The sequence below is a fragment of the Leptosomus discolor genome, chromosome 19 (assembly GCF_034619465.1).
Source record: "Leptosomus discolor isolate bLepDis1 chromosome 19, bLepDis1.hap2, whole genome shotgun sequence".
Lineage (NCBI taxonomy): Eukaryota > Metazoa > Chordata > Aves > Leptosomiformes > Leptosomidae > Leptosomus > Leptosomus discolor.
Window position 1 is genome coordinate 11247827 of NC_141409.1, and position 17155 is coordinate 11264981.

General features: G+C 57.5%; 1 protein-coding gene across 1 annotated transcript in view; it reads right to left on the minus strand.

The window, feature by feature from the left end:
- Positions 1 to 280: 280 nt before the first annotated feature.
- Positions 281 to 17155, minus strand: part of GPSM1 (G protein signaling modulator 1) — a 53313-nt gene continuing 36438 nt past the window's right edge. Inside the window, exons 11-13 of the mRNA XM_086475629.1 lie at positions 4097 to 4256; positions 841 to 1049; positions 281 to 469 (exon numbers count right to left, since the gene is read on the minus strand). Of these exons, the coding sequence (XP_086331755.1) occupies positions 281 to 469; positions 841 to 1049; positions 4097 to 4256 (558 nt within the window). The remainder of the gene's footprint in view (positions 470 to 840; positions 1050 to 4096; positions 4257 to 17155) is intronic.

Consider the following 17155-nt stretch of genomic DNA (forward strand, 5'->3'; position numbering starts at 1 on the left):
AAGGCTTTTTCCCCTCGTGCAGTGCCCAGTGTTACAGTGGCCATGTGTCCTAAAAAAACCCCCTTGTTTAAAAGCCGTCCCCCATCTGGCAGCAGAGCAGCCAGGTGCGACACAGCGGAGCGGCAGCTCCTGGGAGAAGCCTGTGGTCGCGCGGGAGCGCTCAGGCTTTGAAACGACCTAAGCTTTTTTTTTTTTTCCTTTTTCTTTTAAAAAAAAAAAACCAAACAAAATCAAAACAAAACAAACCCCCCCCGCGCCCCTGCAAGGCAAACCCCAGTTCTTAGCTAGAACCAGGCCTCTGCTGCTCGTCTGCTGCCTCCTCCTGGGTCGAGGCCAAATCTACCCGCTGCTCGTCCATGCGTTTGGCCTGGACGCGCTGGATGAGGCTGAAAAAGTCTTCGTCCGGCATGGTGGGGCCGCGGGGGATGGAGTCCGGCGGTGCACAGCGCTGGTCATCTATCCTGGAGGACTGCGTGGGGAGGAGAGCGGGTGTCAGGACTAAGTACTGACAAGACAGTCCTGTCTTGGAAGCAGAGGGCTGGGACCAGTGGCCAGGAGGTGGCCAGAGCACGCCGGGCTGCGGCATAAGGGAAGAGCAGTGACCCAGCCACCCTCTCGCCTGTAGAGCGGTGAGAAAGCACAGCCCTCGGTCCAGGGTAAAAAGAAGGACCTGAAGGCAAAGAGCAGCCCCTGCCCGAGTGGGCAGGGCTAGGGGTGGGCAGCTGCTGGCCACAGCCCCTCCTGGCAGGGCCGGTGGCATCAGGGGGTGGCATTTGCCTGTGTGGGAGAAGCTCGTGTCCACCCTCCGGCTCAGCAGCCCAGCCCGTCCCCCACCGGTACCTGACACTTCATGAGCATGTTGAAGAACTCGTCCCCGGGCTCCTGGGCGTCCCCCTCCACGCGCAGGTGCCCCAGGTTGTTGTGTGTTATCCGGAGGCCCGGCAGGTTGCCCACGTTGGCACGCTGGTCATCCAGCCGCCTGCTCTGGGAGCTGGCGATGAGATCGAAAAACTCCTCCGTCTGCGGAGATGCCATGAGGGAGGACTGGGCTGTGAGAGGGGAGAGGAGCACACAGCAGGGTCACAGCTCTGCCTGCTCATGAAAACCCAAATCCTCCTCATCGCCAAACTGCTGTTCAACCAGCTGGGCTGCAGCCGAGCCTTACGCACTCCCCCCAGGGACAGGGGCTCGCCGGGCAGGACGCTGCTGCTTGTCTGACCACCGGCATCTCCTCCCACCCTGCGCGGGGGAGAACAATCCCAGTGCCGGCAGCACAAGCGATCGCAAACCTCCCATCAAAGCAACTCGTGTTAGGAGGAGCAAAACCCACTGACCACTTGCTCCCTTTTCTGAAGGCCGGTGCTACGGGGCACAGCCCTTGGTACCCACCTCCCCAAAAAGGCCTCGGGCTGCACCCCTGCAACTGCCCCTGCACGAAGGGTGAGCAGGGCTGGCTGCGAGGACCCTTTAGCCAGACCCTCCGTCCTGCCTTCCCTGGGGGAAGCAGAAAAGCTCTGGTTTGGCAGAGCCGCAGCGTCCGTGCCCGGCCGGAGCTGCGCTCGCTGCCTGCAGCACGCTCCCTGGCCGACAAATTCCTGAAACGAACACGTCCAGTTTATGGGTCTGGGCCGTGAAAAAAAAAGCCCGGCATGGTCCAGAGCGTGCCCCCCGCCACAGCCTGCCATGCAACACGGACCCGTCGGGCAGCAAAGGGGGAAAGCAGATGCCTTGACAGGGTAAAGAGCAGCCCCTCGCGTCCACATCTGCTGCTGGACCTCCCACGAGGGGCTCCCTGCTATTTACTGCGCCTTGGCCAGCTCCTGGAGGACCTCAAAGACGCCACCTCAGCCCAGAACATCCAGCGTCCCGACATCAACGGCTGCCCGCGAGCGATCGTTGGCGTTTCCAGCACGACTACGGGCACCTTCCGCCGCTTCCCCTCGCGTTTCCCCCACCTTGAGCCAACCCACACCTCGCTGCCGGCGCGGGGCTGGGCAGATACCAGCGATTGCAGGTGAGTTCCTGAGTGTTTGTGCAGCTCGGTGACAGGCACCCCCCGCGGTCCCGAGGGCTGGGTGTAATTACAGGGTGATCGGCAAAGCCCAGGCCTGGCTGAGCCACTCACCTGCCAGCACACCCTTCCCAGTCCCCCCAGAACAGAAGCCCGGCCTGTCTTGGGCCAGCTCAAGGAGAGGCGCTGCCGAGGCGAGCCCTGCGGACGCTCTGGCCGGCAGGAGCTGCAGGACCTGCGTCGCGGCACGCGTGAGGAGAGCACTCGTGGGGTCTGGTCCTTCTCCTCGCGCCGAGCCTGGGCTCTGCCTGCCGGGAGGATCCCGATCCAGAACCTACACATAATATCTATAAACCCTTGTGGGGAGCATCCTGCACGGACACCCAACACGCCTGGTGCTTTCTTGCTCCCAGGGTGCAGCGCTGGAGGAGCCATCAGCAGCATGGCAGCGTCCCGTTGGCACAGGGCAGAGCAACAAGGGGACAAAGGGGGGGGGGGATTTTCAAATCCTCCACCTTCAAACACAGCACAGGGGCAACGCTGGGACCTCGGCAGAGCGAGCGGATCAGCCCCCAGCCCTGGAAACGCCTCTCGGCAGCGCTCACCAGAAAGAGCCTGTTGGCTCCTGGCAGCTGCCGGGCAGTGAAAGGCTCCCAAACACCGCACGCTGCGCTCGGGACAGGGGCAAGCAAAAGAAAACCGTAAGAAACCCGTCCCAATTGGGGTTACTGTCCCAGGGAGCACAAAGCACTTGAGCCTCCCGCCACAACAGGCTCTTTTCCGAGCCCGAGCTCACGGAGTTGCAGAAACACATAAAAATCTCAGCGCTGAAGCAAAGATGAATTTCTTCCCCTTCAGCTCACAGAGAAACCTTGAAAATAACATGTCCGAAAGGCTCAGAGAGCAAACGAGAGCTGCACGGAACGTGTGCCTGCTTGTACGTTCTTTATAAAGCTTTGTATTTTAAACTCCATCTCCTAAATTACACGGCTCTTACAGCCAAACGCAATTCCGTATGAGAAATGTCGGTCCTGAAAAAAGTGATGCTCATTTCCACCCTATTTTGAGAAGACAAAAAGCCCTGCTCACCTCGGAGCCGACCTGCCTTCCTGCCGCAGCCTGTCCTTCTCCCCACTGCCCTGCTCTCGCTGCCGCTTCAGCCCCTGCTCCTCGGAGCAGCCTGGTGCTGCGGCTCTTGCCGCACCCGGAGGGATGTCAGGGGTCTCCCTCCTCTCCTGTCCGCACTTCACGTTCGTTTGGAAACCGAGAAACAAATCCATCAGGTCAAATGGAGCGTTTAGAGCCCTCTGTGGTGGTGATGGAGCATGCAAGTGTGATGCACGTTGCCGTGCTGCTCTCCAGCTTGGTTTAAACAAAGGCCATCAACACCGTATCGCAAAGAGAGACACGAAACCGAAGTGCAGACACAGCCCTGACCTGCTTTCCTGTCCCATCTATTTGTCAGACGGCTTCCTCAATTTATCCCCGTTCTTCCTACGGGTGAGCTAGCTGTCTGCCTGCTGTTTATCCATCCTTCTGGCTTCTCTGCTCTTGCCCAGCACCTATCACCACAGCATCCAAGAACCGTACAAAATCCAGAAGTTTTTCCCTCCATGACAACGCTGTGAGAAAAACTGGCAATACTTGGAGCTGCCTGTGAAAGCCTGTCCCAGCCCTCTCCGTGCCCCAGCTCTCCAGGCTCCCTCAGTAATGACCATCAGCATCTTCCTCCTGGAGATGCTGGCAGAGGCAGAAATCCTCGTGCCAACCTCGCTGTTCAGAAAGTAAGACCTTCTAAAGAGCCACGCCGAAAAAAATCCGAGTATGTTTTGCATTTCTCTTGCTGGTTTACTCTCCAAGCCTTAGTTCACATGCTCTGGCCTTTCCCTCAGCAACCATTAACATAAGAATGTTTCCTCCTTCCTTAAATAATGACGGAGATTGCCAAAGGACTGCTAAGCTCAGGAGAGCCGAGGCTTGGGGAAAACATCACAAGATCCACAGTAAAACCACGACAGCTGGCCACGCCATGGGAGCAGCATCGCTCCCACAGCAATAGTGACTTATGAACGCATCGGTGCTTACATATCCGTTCTTCCAGGGCAGGGACCGGTGTGGCAGCTGCCTCTGCAGCCTCCGATGGGCATTCTTCCAACGGGCAGCGCTGATCATCCATCCGGTTGCTCTGGAACTTGCTCAACAGGTCAAAGAAGCATTCCTCATCCGAAGGGGTCCGGTTGATTTTCTGGAAAGACAGGAAAATACAGAAGAGAGTCAGAACGCCCCAAACGACTCCCCCCGTGTCCCATCGCTCTGTCTGGCACGGCCTCGGCAATCCGTCGTGCCCTGTCCAGAGGCCGGATCCTGGCTCTGCCCGCGGCTCGCCAAGCCCTGCAGCCTGGAGCCTGCCGGGGCTCACGGCTACTTGGTGCCTCTGTCCTCCTGGCTCTGAAATAACCTCTCCCTTTTTCTCTCGCCACCCGTCGGTGTGGACAATCTAACACCGTCCTCTTAGAGGAGGCCCCCAGGCAGAGCATCACGGAGGTCCCCTCTCCCACAGGGACCCCTGAGAGGGAGCGGGGTGAGGAGCTGCCCTGACACTCGCGCTCCGCGAGACAGGGCGCCTGTGGAGACCCCTCCAACAGGTCCTTCGCGCTGTGGCCGACCCCAGAGGCTCTGGGCACTTCTGCAGCCAAAACCAGAGCTGGGCTCCTACCAGCGAGCGGACGAGCCTCGCGCAGAGCAGCCCCTGCTGCTGCACGGCGTCTTGAGCGCTCGGAACAAACTGGAGGCTGAAAGGGAAAGAGGGGAGGGAAGAGGCCAGCGTTCACCCTGGCGCTGCTCCGTGGGGAAGAGGAGCTACTGGGCTGGCAAACGGGTGGGCTCAGAGAGGGACCGTGGTTGGGAGAGTGAGGGGGAACTGTGTGGATGCCCCGGCTGAGGCTCAGCTTGAGCTCAGGCAGGCCAGCGCTCGGCCGTCCTTTCTAACCAGCTAAATTTAACCTTCGCAGGCCGCTGCCCCTTGCAGCCTCCAGGCTTCCTTTTGGAGATCCTGTGTCCTCAGCGCACCGCTTGTGGTAACGGTCACCGAGCTGCCAATGCCACAAAATTACAGTTTTTCAGGAAAACAGTTCTTGCACAAGAGCCCCAAATAAGCACCTTGCACGAGACAGCGATCTATTTAAGTCGTGCTGCAGAAGGGTTCGTGTTCAAGGCAGCCTTGCGGAAGCGCTGGGCTGTGTCCACCCCAGCACAGAGAGGGGCCGAGTGCCCCGCGCTGGGGGAGCGAACCCAGAGCCCTGCTCTGGAGCGGCTGGTGCAGTAGGAATGGCAGATCTTTCCGAGGAGCCGCTCGGAACGGGATATGAAATTAGGCAGCGATAAGAGGGGCATCTGCCAGGCTCAGGGAAGGGTCCTGAGCTGGGCCCACCAGACGCTGGAAAAAATACTGCAACAGAAACCAACCGACAATTCCCTCGCCTGGCTCTGCCTGCGCTGAGCTGTTTTCCAGCACGGGGTTGGGGAAGGCCAGTCTGGGAAGGGGCACTGGGTCCCTCCTGGGGAGCAGCACACCCCACCAGAGAGATGGAGAGGGCACAGGGAGAGCTGGCTCTGAGCGCCAGACCTTTCAGCGGAGAAAGGGATCTCCTTGGCTGTTCAGGAAGCAGAGCCCCTCTCCCAGCTCTGCTGGTGGCCATCCTGGGTGGCCCGGGAGTCCTCCCTCTCCTCCCACGTGGAGTGCCGGTCCCAGCAGAGAGCTCTTCACCAGGGCGGAGGCCCGCAAAGCCCTTCAAGGGAGGTCTGCAACAGGGAGACACTTGTGCTGACAGGGTTAAATCCACAAGTTGGATTCAAGTAAATGAAGGAAAACAATTTTCCTGTATGCTAAGCGAAGCAGATGAGATGCACTCAGCTTCTATTTAGGGCAGCGTCAAAATTAGCAGCGGGCCAGAGAGGAACATTAGCAATGTGGGAGCTGATCGGGGAGGGGAAAAACCCCTCTCACCTCTTTCCACGTGCCAATCTGCTAATGAAACAGCGGCTCAGACGGACCCTCTGAACCATCAACAGTTGCATCTTGGAAATCAAGCTCGCTTGGGCTTGAACCGAGGGTGAACTACATCTATCACAGCTCTGCTCTGCTGGTTTGCGTGACCCAAATTTCAGGCTAGAGGAGGAAGCCGGCTCATTCACACCAAGCCTCCCTCCAGCTTCCCTGCAACCGCGCAGAGTAAATCAGAGCAGCCGCGGGTCCACGGGCCAAGTTTTGCCTTGCAGGGAGCAGGGCGCTGGTCAGAGCCCCCAGCTCGGGGCTTCCCCCCACACAGACCAGATTTCCCCCCCCTCCCCTGGAGCAAATCCTGCCAGGGACCCCGCAACTTTGCGTGTCAGGATCTCTGCTCGAAACACGCCTGGGAGAGGAAAGGATGCTCTGAATCGGTAGGAAGAGCAGCCGGTGCCTGCGAAGTGTGGGACGGGGCTGGCTGCGTGCCTGGCTACCTCCTGGTACGGTGGCACCCGGCGGCCAGTGCCCGTGGGCCAGCGTTAGGGCTCGCACGTGCTGCACCAGCCCGGGACGTGGGGTGCCGCAGGGCCCGTCGCAGCACCCGCTGACGCCAGGCTCCCTCCGGCGCTGCCCCAGCCGAACCGCGCCCCAGGCCCCCACCTCTCTAATTAAAATGCCCAAATATGACAAGGCACGGAGTGCTTGGCTCCCTCCGCTCGCAGTCTGCTCCTAGCCCCGAGGAAGGATCTGTCAGGGCAGATGGATGCGCAATCACACCCTGGGGCGCACCATCTGCTACCGAGCTGTGCTTGCCCAGGGTTTGGCACACCTAGGATGGCCAGGAGTGTTCCCGAGAGCCAGGGCATCCCCTAACGGGGCTGAGTAACGGTCCTGCGACAGCGCAGACGCACCACAACTGGTCACCACGGGCCCAAGACCTGGATCCCTAAATGGTTCCTGGGCAGCAGCTTTGGTTTCCAGCCCCGAGACCACTTCTCACTCCACGGCTGGTGTCCCTGCCTGGCCTCATCCCCCATTCTCTGCTTCTAACACCTCAACTGCCCAAATTCTGCCAGATGGTATTTTCCTCTGGTCAGCCAGCCTCCATCGTGGGTAAAGAGGCATTTGCACCGGGCAGAGGGACGCAGGGCTTTTGCTGGCACCCGCAGCCTGGGGGCTGTTGGCACTGCCAAGATCACCCCTGGGCAGCTTTGGCTGCAAACACTCGCCCTCAGCACACAGAGACACACACACACCTCTCCCCACGCAGGAACAAGGACAAGCATGGAGCCTCTGCTCCAGCTCCCTGACCTTGGGCAGGGGAGGGACAGCCACCATCCCAGGGGGTCAGAGCTTTGTTCCCATTTTCTGTAAGCGTTATTTGTGCCTGGGCACTGCCGGCTCATGGGAGAGCTGAGCAGCCTGGCTAAGGACAGCCCGGGAGCAGGACTGACTCACCTGAATCGAGCCTCCCTCACTGGAAGGCACCCAGGCTTTTGCCTACTTTCATTTGCTGGCGGCTGAGCAGGCTGTTCAACCTGCCAGGTTGGATCCAGGGTGTGTAAAAACACAGCTGAGGTGTTGGAAAGGCAGCGAAGAGCAGCTGTGGGGAGTGACGAGGACCTGCTGCCACTCTCCGCTCTCCCCACTCCCTGCAGTGATGCCGCCCCAGGGAGCCCCTCTGCTCGGCTGGGACCGGCGGCGCTTCAGGAGGGGTCAGGGGAGCCCAGCGCTGGGGCTGCCCCAAGCCCCTGCCTCCCCCAGGCTGCACGGCGCTGCCCGGCGGAGCACAAACGCACCCTATTTCTGATAAACTCTCACTCATGCTAAATCAAACCCTTCACAGTCTCTGGCCGAGAAGGTCCTGGACTGCCCAGCTCTGCCCCTCGGGCCCAGGAGTGCAGGGCACGGATGAGCATCTCCGGGGGAAATCCCTCAGTTTGGCTGCTCCAGGTGCGCAGGTGAGGCCAAGGCTGGAGCGATCCCAGGTAAAGCAAAACAAAGTCAGGACAGACTCCTGTGCCTAAAGCCCCGTGGCCATTTTCACTCGGATTTAGGAAAGCCATTAAACAAATGTAGAAGGTCTAATTGCAAGAACAAAACCACTTTCCAGCTCCCAACACCCAAAGCCACAGCCCACAAATGCCCTGCAGCATTTCCCACCCTCGGGCGCCGCTGCCCACTGGCGCCTCTGCAGAGAAGACCCTTTCTCTGACACATTCCTGTTCCCATCCCGGGATCGGCAGAGGATGCGTTAATTATTTCCGTGCTCATTTCACACGAATGTCCCCACGCCTGAGGTCCCTGTGGAGCAGCACACGGTGCTCTCTGGCAGGCAGACGATGGGGGTCCTGGGGCCTGGCCCCACACACACATCCTGGGCCAAGGAGCAGCGAGTCCTTGGTCAGAGCGGGGCAATGCCACCAGCACCGTGGCTTGGGCTTTCTGCTGCTCCCGGGTACCACCCTGTCCCCAACCTTGCTCCGACACCCTGTCCCCAAGCTTGCTTCAACACCCAAGCAGCCCAAACCCACCGCCAGCCCCAGCTGCGACCCCCACCGCGCAGCGGCACCTGCTGTTAGAAATAACCCACAACCAAACGGCTCCGGCGACGGCAGCTTCTCCCCCAGCTTCCTGCTGCCCCCACAGCGTTTGGCGGCAGCTGGGGCAGAGCCGGGGGGCTCCCCAGCAAGCAGCGGCAGCCAGGGCGGGATGCAGCCAGGGCGGGATGCAGCCAGGGCGGGATGCAGCTCTCCCCTTGTTCGTGGCTGAGCCCCACCAAAAGCCTGTCCGATCGCGGCCACACGACAACACGCTCCCGGGTCACTCTGGGACAGGGCTCCAGAGGTCCCCAAGGACCACGGTAGGGGATTCCTGCTGCTGCCTCATGTCCAAAGCACCTGCTGTAGCGTGCATAGGTGAAACGTCCCCTTCAAAGGGACCTTCACCCGCCAAACCCAACTGCAGATGCTCCCATGAGCTACTCAAAGGGCCAGACCTTGTTCCTCTGTCAGATCAGCTTCTCCTCTCACGGCTGCTGTCCCCACGGGGCACCGGCCTGCCTTTGGTTCCCCTCCTCTCCTCCAGGCTCAGCTTCTTGCAGACCTGCCCCAACGCAGCAAGGAGCCATATCAAGCTCAAGGACTGCTCACTCCAGCTTCATCCAGCCCTCCAACGCGGACGGCGCCGCCCTACCTGTGGGCAGGACCCGCTGCCCAGCGGCGGATGGACCCCGGCGGGTCTGGCACAGTGGTTCCAGCTCAGGGGCTCTGCTCAAAGGCGGGCTGGCTCTGGCATGTGGGCCAGGTCAGGGACGAGGTGAGGATGGCAGCAGGTTCAGGGATAGCGCAGCAGTTTCCACCATTACTCTCAGAGAGCACTGCTTTGGCATTTAAATGTGTCCACCACGATTCCTCCTCCTCCTCCTCCTCACGTTATTTCAGGGAGGAGACAACCTGGGGGATGAAGTCCTGCAGTGGCAGAGCTGGGACAGGGCCCAGCGATCGGTCCCTAGGGCCAAGCTCTTGACTGCAGACAGTTCTTGGAAAAAAACTGTGCCCCTTGTTCCAGCAGGCGCTTATCTGCCCAAGGCCTGGCAGATATTAATTCCAATACATCCACGCCCCCGTGCCATGCCTTATCTGTCTCTCCCTCTATAAACCAGATACATCAGTACTGCTTACCTCCTCTCTTTTCGAGGCAGCTGACCTCAAAATCACCGGGCAGGAGCAGGGCTGAGGCTGCTGGTGGACTGCCAGTGCTGGGACCGCTTTATCCCGGGCTGCCCCACTGCCTGCCAGTCCCCTGCACACGGCTTTGCTTTACCCCTGCATCACCCCAACGCCTCGCCCCAGAGGAACCTGCCGCGGGGGCCAGCACCGCAACCCCAACCCCCCTCACCTCGCAGGTACCTCAGGCACTGAACTGACTTCCCCACCTCATCGCTTCACCTGGCGAAAGGCACCGGAGGGGAGGTTTGCAGAGAGCCCCCCTGGAAGGCAAGGGGGTGGCTGGAGGACAGGAGTGGAAGCCAACCCCTGGAAAAAAGCCACAGCCTGTTTTACAGGGAGGTGAAACGTCTGGAGCATCATCCCTGGGCTGGGGAGTGGGGCTCTCCCAGTCCCTGGCCACCAGCGCCTCGGCTTGAGTCTCCACTCCTTGATCAGATCGTCATCTTCAGAGTCAGAAAAGCTGTTCAACTTGTCCAGGCTTTGCTGAGGACAGCACTTCCCTTTCAATGCCAAGCCTCAAGCGCTGCTGCCACGCTCCCTCCGAAAGGCAGGGCTGGCCAGCAGGCACCCCCCGTCCTCCCCCAGTCACCACGGCCGGGCACAGACAACCACCAACCACGCTCGCCACGCTCTGCTGTAAGGCGCTGGCAGACGCCCGAGCAGCCTCTGCGTTGCTCGCATCTATTTCCCAGAAAAGTTGCAAAAATGCTAATAATAAAAAGTTCAAACTGAAGCTACCTGGAAACTTTAAAAAAAAACAAGCACCCATGGGCAATATCCAAGCCCTGGCCCGAGTAAATCTCTCTTCTGTATCCCTGCATCTGCCTCCTCCTCTTACTCCCGATCGAGCCTCTCATTTCAGAGGACAGAAGGGAAACACAAACAAAAACCGAGTTTTACTTACTGACCTCAGCAGCCAGCTCTTCCCCAGGCTCCGGCTTTTACATATCCACGGGCAAGAACGACCTCACCTCGCAGGGCAGAGGCTGGCGACGCGGGGCTGCCGCTCTGGTGCTCTTTCGCTCCCGTTGGCAGCCGGCGAGCTCTCCCCCGCTCCGCTCCGGCTGCCGGAGCAGAGATTTATGCGGAGCGCGCAGCCATGTGAAGAACGTCGCCAACACCAGTGACCCGCTGGGTGCAAGATGCAGCTTAAAGCGACAGCCCTGCTCGCCACGCTCCTCCTGGAGTCATCCCGTGCCCTTGCACGAGGGGGTGGACTCCGGCGAAGCGCTCGGCTCTCCCTCACCTCGCTGCTACGATCCCAGCGCTATTAGATGATGCTCTTAAACACACAGTGGAGCTATGTGAATATTTAGCTTTCCCTCCACCTCCTCACCTCCTACCCACCACACACACTTTTCCTTAAAAATAGATTGGGATCAATTTTCCTAAACTACATCTGCAAACACACTCAGTTCTAGAGGCACACACACCACGACAGCAAACGCACTGTGCACACACAGACACAATATGATCGCTCAGATTTAAAGCCCCAAAACATTCAAGGACCATTTTTAGCTCCTGATAGTCCTCCTGCTCCTCATATTATTAGAGATGTGATTATTTTTTTTTGTCCTATCGCAAGAGCCAAAGATGCTCAGCCGTAAGCATCTCTTCATTTAAACCTACCGCTGTTTAACAGAGGGAAATTTCTAATTGCCACAAGGTTTTAAACACAGGAAGATGGAATCGCCACGCAACAGCCAAAGAGCTGTTCTTACCTCCCGTTTGTGAGACGTGAATGTGAAGCGTGAATTTCTGACAAGGAAATGGGTCAATGGAAAGAGAAGCAGCTTGCCAAAGGCCACCTGGCAGGGCAGTGGCCAAATGGGGACAGAGCCCCACTGGCACTCTCGGCTCTCTGTCCGCACCATCCTCTTACACTCCAGCCTCCTTTTTCACTGCAAAAGTAGGAAATCTCTTTATCCTGAACACACACAGCTTTTGGGGGCTGCCCGTGCTTTTCCATGCCAGTAAATTTATTCCCAGGAGTCACAGAGTCATTAGAAACGTGGAAACCAGGTGGGGCCTGACCCCAGGACTCCTGGCTCGGTACCTGGCCCCTGCCAGGCTGCACGCAGGGCACAGCGGGTCTCAGCCCCCAGACCCCTCCTGTCCCCAAGAGGGGCTGTGAAGCCTCGCTGGGCTTCGCAATGATCCTGGACCCCAGGGCAGGGCATCACGGATGCACGAAGCGCCTCCAGGAGAGCAGCGGGGCTGGGGCAGCCGCGATCGGGGACTGCGAATCCACCGGGGCCCACGAGGCCGATGCGGCTGATGGGGAGGGGGGTCAGGCTGGGCTCAGGGGCCAACACGAGCTCTGAAGCAGCGAGGGGTAGAACGCCCTGTGCTGATCAGACACGGGCAGGACTGCCACGGCGAGGGGTGCTGCAGAGATGCAAGACGGACCCCCCAGGAGCACCCGCGATACCGGCCAGGAGCTGTCCTGTGGGGCAGCCCCATCTGTCACGCGCCAGGAGAAGAGGCCAAGACCCAACGCTTCATCACGCGGGACCTTGCAAAATCCCGGTATCAGGACAGAGCGGGCAAAAAGCAATTACCCTGCGCCTATTTTGTTCTGGCGCCAGAGGCTACGGAAGGCGAGAGACACCCGGGAATCAGCCTCAAACTAAGCTGCTGCCTGGGGAGCTCACACACTAAACTGCAATTTAGTTTGTGATTTCATTTTTAAAAACGCTGCAGCAACTGGGGGGGGGGCGGGAAGGAAGGGACAAGGAAGGGCAAGGCACACCCGACCTGCCTGCTGGCACGCTCGGTGCAGGGGCACAGGCGCTGCCACAGCTCAGGTGAGCTGAACGTCTGCGCTGTGGCCGCCGTTCCCCTGCTGCTGCACTGCTGGGGGGGCTGAGTTAAGGGGATACTTCGGTGGAGAGGGGTAAGAGGGGAATAAACCGGAGCTGAGGCTCTGCCCCTTATCTGGGTTGACTCGGGATCGCTACGAAAGGGGGATCTGAAGCCGGTATTGAGGGTGACATGCACAAGACAGGTATAACACAGGAGCAGAGCCCACACGCAAGACGTCAGCGCTTGAAACAGCAAGAGGAAACGGCTCTTTGCATCTGGGTTTAGGATGCAGCCAAGGAGAGGGAGCGAGACGGCCGCGATCTGCAGAGAGGCCACCTGCAACTTCCAACTCCAGCCCTCACGCCAGGGAGCCGCGAGTGTGTGCCCGAGCGTGCCCTGGGCCCACGTGTGCCCTTCAGCATCCTTGGCCCAGGGCACAGCCCCAGCCCCTGCTGCAGACCATACACACGCTGCCCAAGCACGGGACGTGCGCACCGCGCTTCCCTTGTAGGATGAAACGATCGCCCTTACTTGGACTGTTTTCAAAGATTTTTTTTTTTTTTTCCTTTAAACAACTCGCCCACTCATCCCTATAAACGCCGGTGCTAAAAGCTGGTTCTGTTGTTAAGACTTCAAGTAACTTGGGTTTTATTGTTTCAAACAAAATCAAAATAACTCACCCACGCTCCCTCCTTCCTTAATACAGTAACTGCTGACCTGTTGGGAGCGTGCCCTGCTGCCACATGTGGCTTCAATCCACACCTTCGGATCAATAGCGGGTGACAATACTGGTTTTGCTTTTATTTTGAGACAGAGCGTGGCGTGCTTGCGTGGGTGTCTGGCTGAAGTGTGACCGACACCTCTGCTCCTTGCCGTGCCAACCCGGCCGCCTGAAAGCTAGGGAGCAGTCAGATTTGGCCACTTTGTGCAACAACCTTATCAATTCTGGATTTACAGTTTTTCCCCAGCTACACTGACATCTACCCTGAAAGCACAGGTCAGGTAGCCAGCCCTCACTGCTGAGACCAGTAACATCCACGGCATGGGAATTATTTCTCTTTGGGCAGCAATATACTAGTCAGCGTATTCAAACAATCCTCTAAGAGCTGCAGCCATACTCTGTAGTCAACGTAGCAACTTTTCCACATAGGTTTTGACAGCATTTACCATGCCAGGCTGGATTTCCCTCTCACCATTTAATAGAAACACACAAGCCTAGATTTAGCACCTAAAGCTTAAATTACTAACCAAGGAGACAAGTTAGAAGCATCCCCATTTCAGGTCAGTCTCTCCAATCTACACAAGAAGACGGGAAGCTCCCAAAGGCCGATTCGGTCCAGCAAAACCTGGAGCATCCCTTAAATATCAAAACTGGAAGCGAACCTGGACTACTTGCTTGTAACGACGCGGGTTATAGGCAGATGCCAGCAAGCAGTAAGTTCTCAGAGTGTAACCAATGCTCCCCCTCACGCAGAGCTGTGGTACCTGGCCGTGCTCACCTTGGCCCACCCAAGCAGCACAGCACGGTGTTTTAGCTGAAACTAGTCACAATGATTTACTTTGCAGTTAGAGGGGGGTGGAACTAGGACCACACTCAGCTGTTCAGTCTCGGCTGAGCAGCAGTAATTGCTAAACCGAAATAACTCCATTGCTTTAACGGCTATAACCCATATTCTTGATTAACTGGCACAGAAGCCAAGGTTAATATCTAGTGCTCAACTCCCAGTCACCTACTCTATCCACTAGACCGCACCACCACCTCCCCACTTCCAGCCCTACCGAGGAGTAGGAGGTGATGGAGGAGACAGGTGCCTGTAAGCCCGCTGCCAGTGAAGGACGCGCTCCTCTTCAGCGATGGAAAGGATCCAACGCTCCCCCAGCAGCAGATCTGCCCTCCTCCCCACAAGATACTGTGCTCGGTGCAGGCGAAATTGGAACCCACTGACAATTTGCTTTGAAAACGCTTTGCAAAAAAGCCTACTTGTCTCTGGATTGCCAGAATTGTGCTACTTTCTTGAAATACACTTTTATTTAGACACCTACTTGCTCTCAGCACAGCACTGTGTTAAAAAGCAGCTGAGCAGATGCAGCACCTTTACCAGGGGTGGTAACAAACGATAGTCTGTTGATCCCCACACACCCATCTCCATCAGCACCTCTAACGCACATCTAACCTTCGTATAAACACCCTCCGCTGCAGCAAACGCCCAAATCTTAATTATTATTTACTCATACTCCAGTAATGCCTGAAGGCCGCGCTCAAGATCAAGGCCTTGTTGTGCAAGGCACCCCACAAAACACGAAATCCTGGCCCTGCTGGGGGCAGGGAGGATCCTGGGGCTGGTACCCGTGGGTTTACCATTTCAGAGATGGTCAGGCACAGCCCTTCTCGGAAGAGCTTGAACAGCTCAAGACAAAAATCACATGCAAACGCAGAACAGCTTCTCCTATCAGCGAAAAGCAGCTCTTGCTCTGGAACACGCTGTTTAAAAGGGCGAGATGACACCGTGCCCTGTTTGGGGAAGGCTGATTTGCCCCACGTGACAGTGCCCAGAGAACACCAGGACGCAAACAGCTTTAAGATACGGGCAAAAAATCCTCCAGGGACTTTCCTGCGCATCCCAGAGCAGTCGCACCTCCTGCACCCCAGCACATTCCGTGGTCTCACGCTTTGCTGGTTCTCAAGACAGGGCTGCCCTGGTCTGCAGAAGCTGGTTCCCCCCTCTCCTCCAGCGTACTGAGCGCTGCAGAGAACTGCAACTCTCTCTGTGGCACAGACGCCAGGATCCACCATGGAAAAGCTGGATCCATGGGATCGTTTGGGGCCCTTCTCTAATTGCACGTCTCCCCCCAAGAAGCTTCCCCAGCATCCCTGCATGCAATGGACTTAACTGGGCTCAGTCCTCTGCCAGGTCCAGGCTGCATGGGGAACAGGAAGGAGCTGGGGGCTCTGAAAAACCATTATTTAGGCTTTTTTAGATTAATTGGTGTTAATTGCCTTGGGAGGCTCAAAAATAGCACTGCTAATGGGAAACGTGGACGCAGGCTGAAGGTGAGGTGCGAGCAGAGGCTCGTGATTGCCCCATCAACCCCGGACAGAGGTTGGGCCCTGGCCAGTGGGCAGCCAGCAGCGACTGCCAAAAGCAGGGAGACCTTCTTCTGTCCGTCCGGGATCTGTCTGCCTGCACCTCTGGCCCTGATGTCCCCCCGACACCCGCGTCCACACTCCTATGGGGGCAGAGGGAGCCTTCCTGCTGCCGTAACAGCTGTTTATTTTATCACGACAGCTCCACAAAACAGCACTTGAACCTTCCTCATCTCAAGATCCTTTGATTTACGGATTCACATACTTCTCCTTACTCCTGTAACCGTGGAGGACCCCCAGCCAGCTCCCAGGGTGCCTCAGTTTCCTGCACCCAGCCCAAGCACAGACACAAAGACAGCCCAGAGAGACCCCAAAACCTCCACTCACCCCAAGACTATCCTAAATCCCGAAGAGACGACTGGCATTGGGTGGGACCATGTCTATCCATAAGCAGTGGGTTAGCGAACAACTAAGAGGGGGTTACTGCCCATCGCCGGGTTGTTGGACTCTCCTGCCCGACCGCAAACGAACGCTGGTGATGAACAAACAGACCCACTAAGCAACAGAAAAGCACACGGCATGGCTCCAGCAAGCACAGCCAGGCCATGCTCTGCTCCCTTCCCAGCCTCACTCCATGCACAGAGACCACCCGGATCCATCAGGTGCTCCCTCACATGCCAGATCCCATGGCTGGGAGCTCAGCCCCCGGCGCTGGCACCGATACAGGTCACTGCTGGCACCCCAGTGGAACACCGGCACAGCCACGCTACCTCTTGCACTGGCATTTGCCTGAGCAAGAGACAGTTGTGCAAGAAAACCAAACAAAAATCCCCAGTGGCCAGAGGCCCCGGTGTCACCTGGTGTCATCATAGCTCCAGTGATTTAAGCAGAGTTATGCTGATTTACATCCAAAGAGAACCTGGACTATGATTTTTTTTTTAAGCTCTTCTGGCATGTGCAGTTTATTAAACGTGAGAGGCTGGAACCATGAACATACAAAGTGCCCCAGGCATGGTAGGAACCCTAGAAACGAATGAAAAGTTCCAGATTTTGAGAGAAGTCAAACATTTGGAGTTTTATTGCTCTGGGTCTGGCTTCGATTCATCCCTCTTTTTAGTATTGTCCTCTTTAAAGTGACGGTTTCTAGGAAATGGCGAGGGTAACATCTCTTTTAGTGTCTCATACCGCTTGATGGCTGACAATTTGCCGGGAGAAAGGCTGTGCAAGGACGAAAGCAGACCTCAATTATGGCTTCAAAGGGCCAATAACTGAAAAATCAGTTACAATGAGTCAGGGGAAGAAAAATGTATTTTGGTAGCTCGGTTAGTCAGCTCCAGCCTGGACCACTGGACTAGCCAGTCTGCAGACCTTCTGTCGTAACCTCCAACAAAGGTCTCCTGGGGGACCTTGGGCAACCAGTTCAGTTCCTACCTCCTTCCTAGAGCAGGATCCTCTGGTAAGGGGCTCTTTCTTACAGTTTTTTAGCTTCAAAACTGGCCTGCACACTTAGCCAGTTA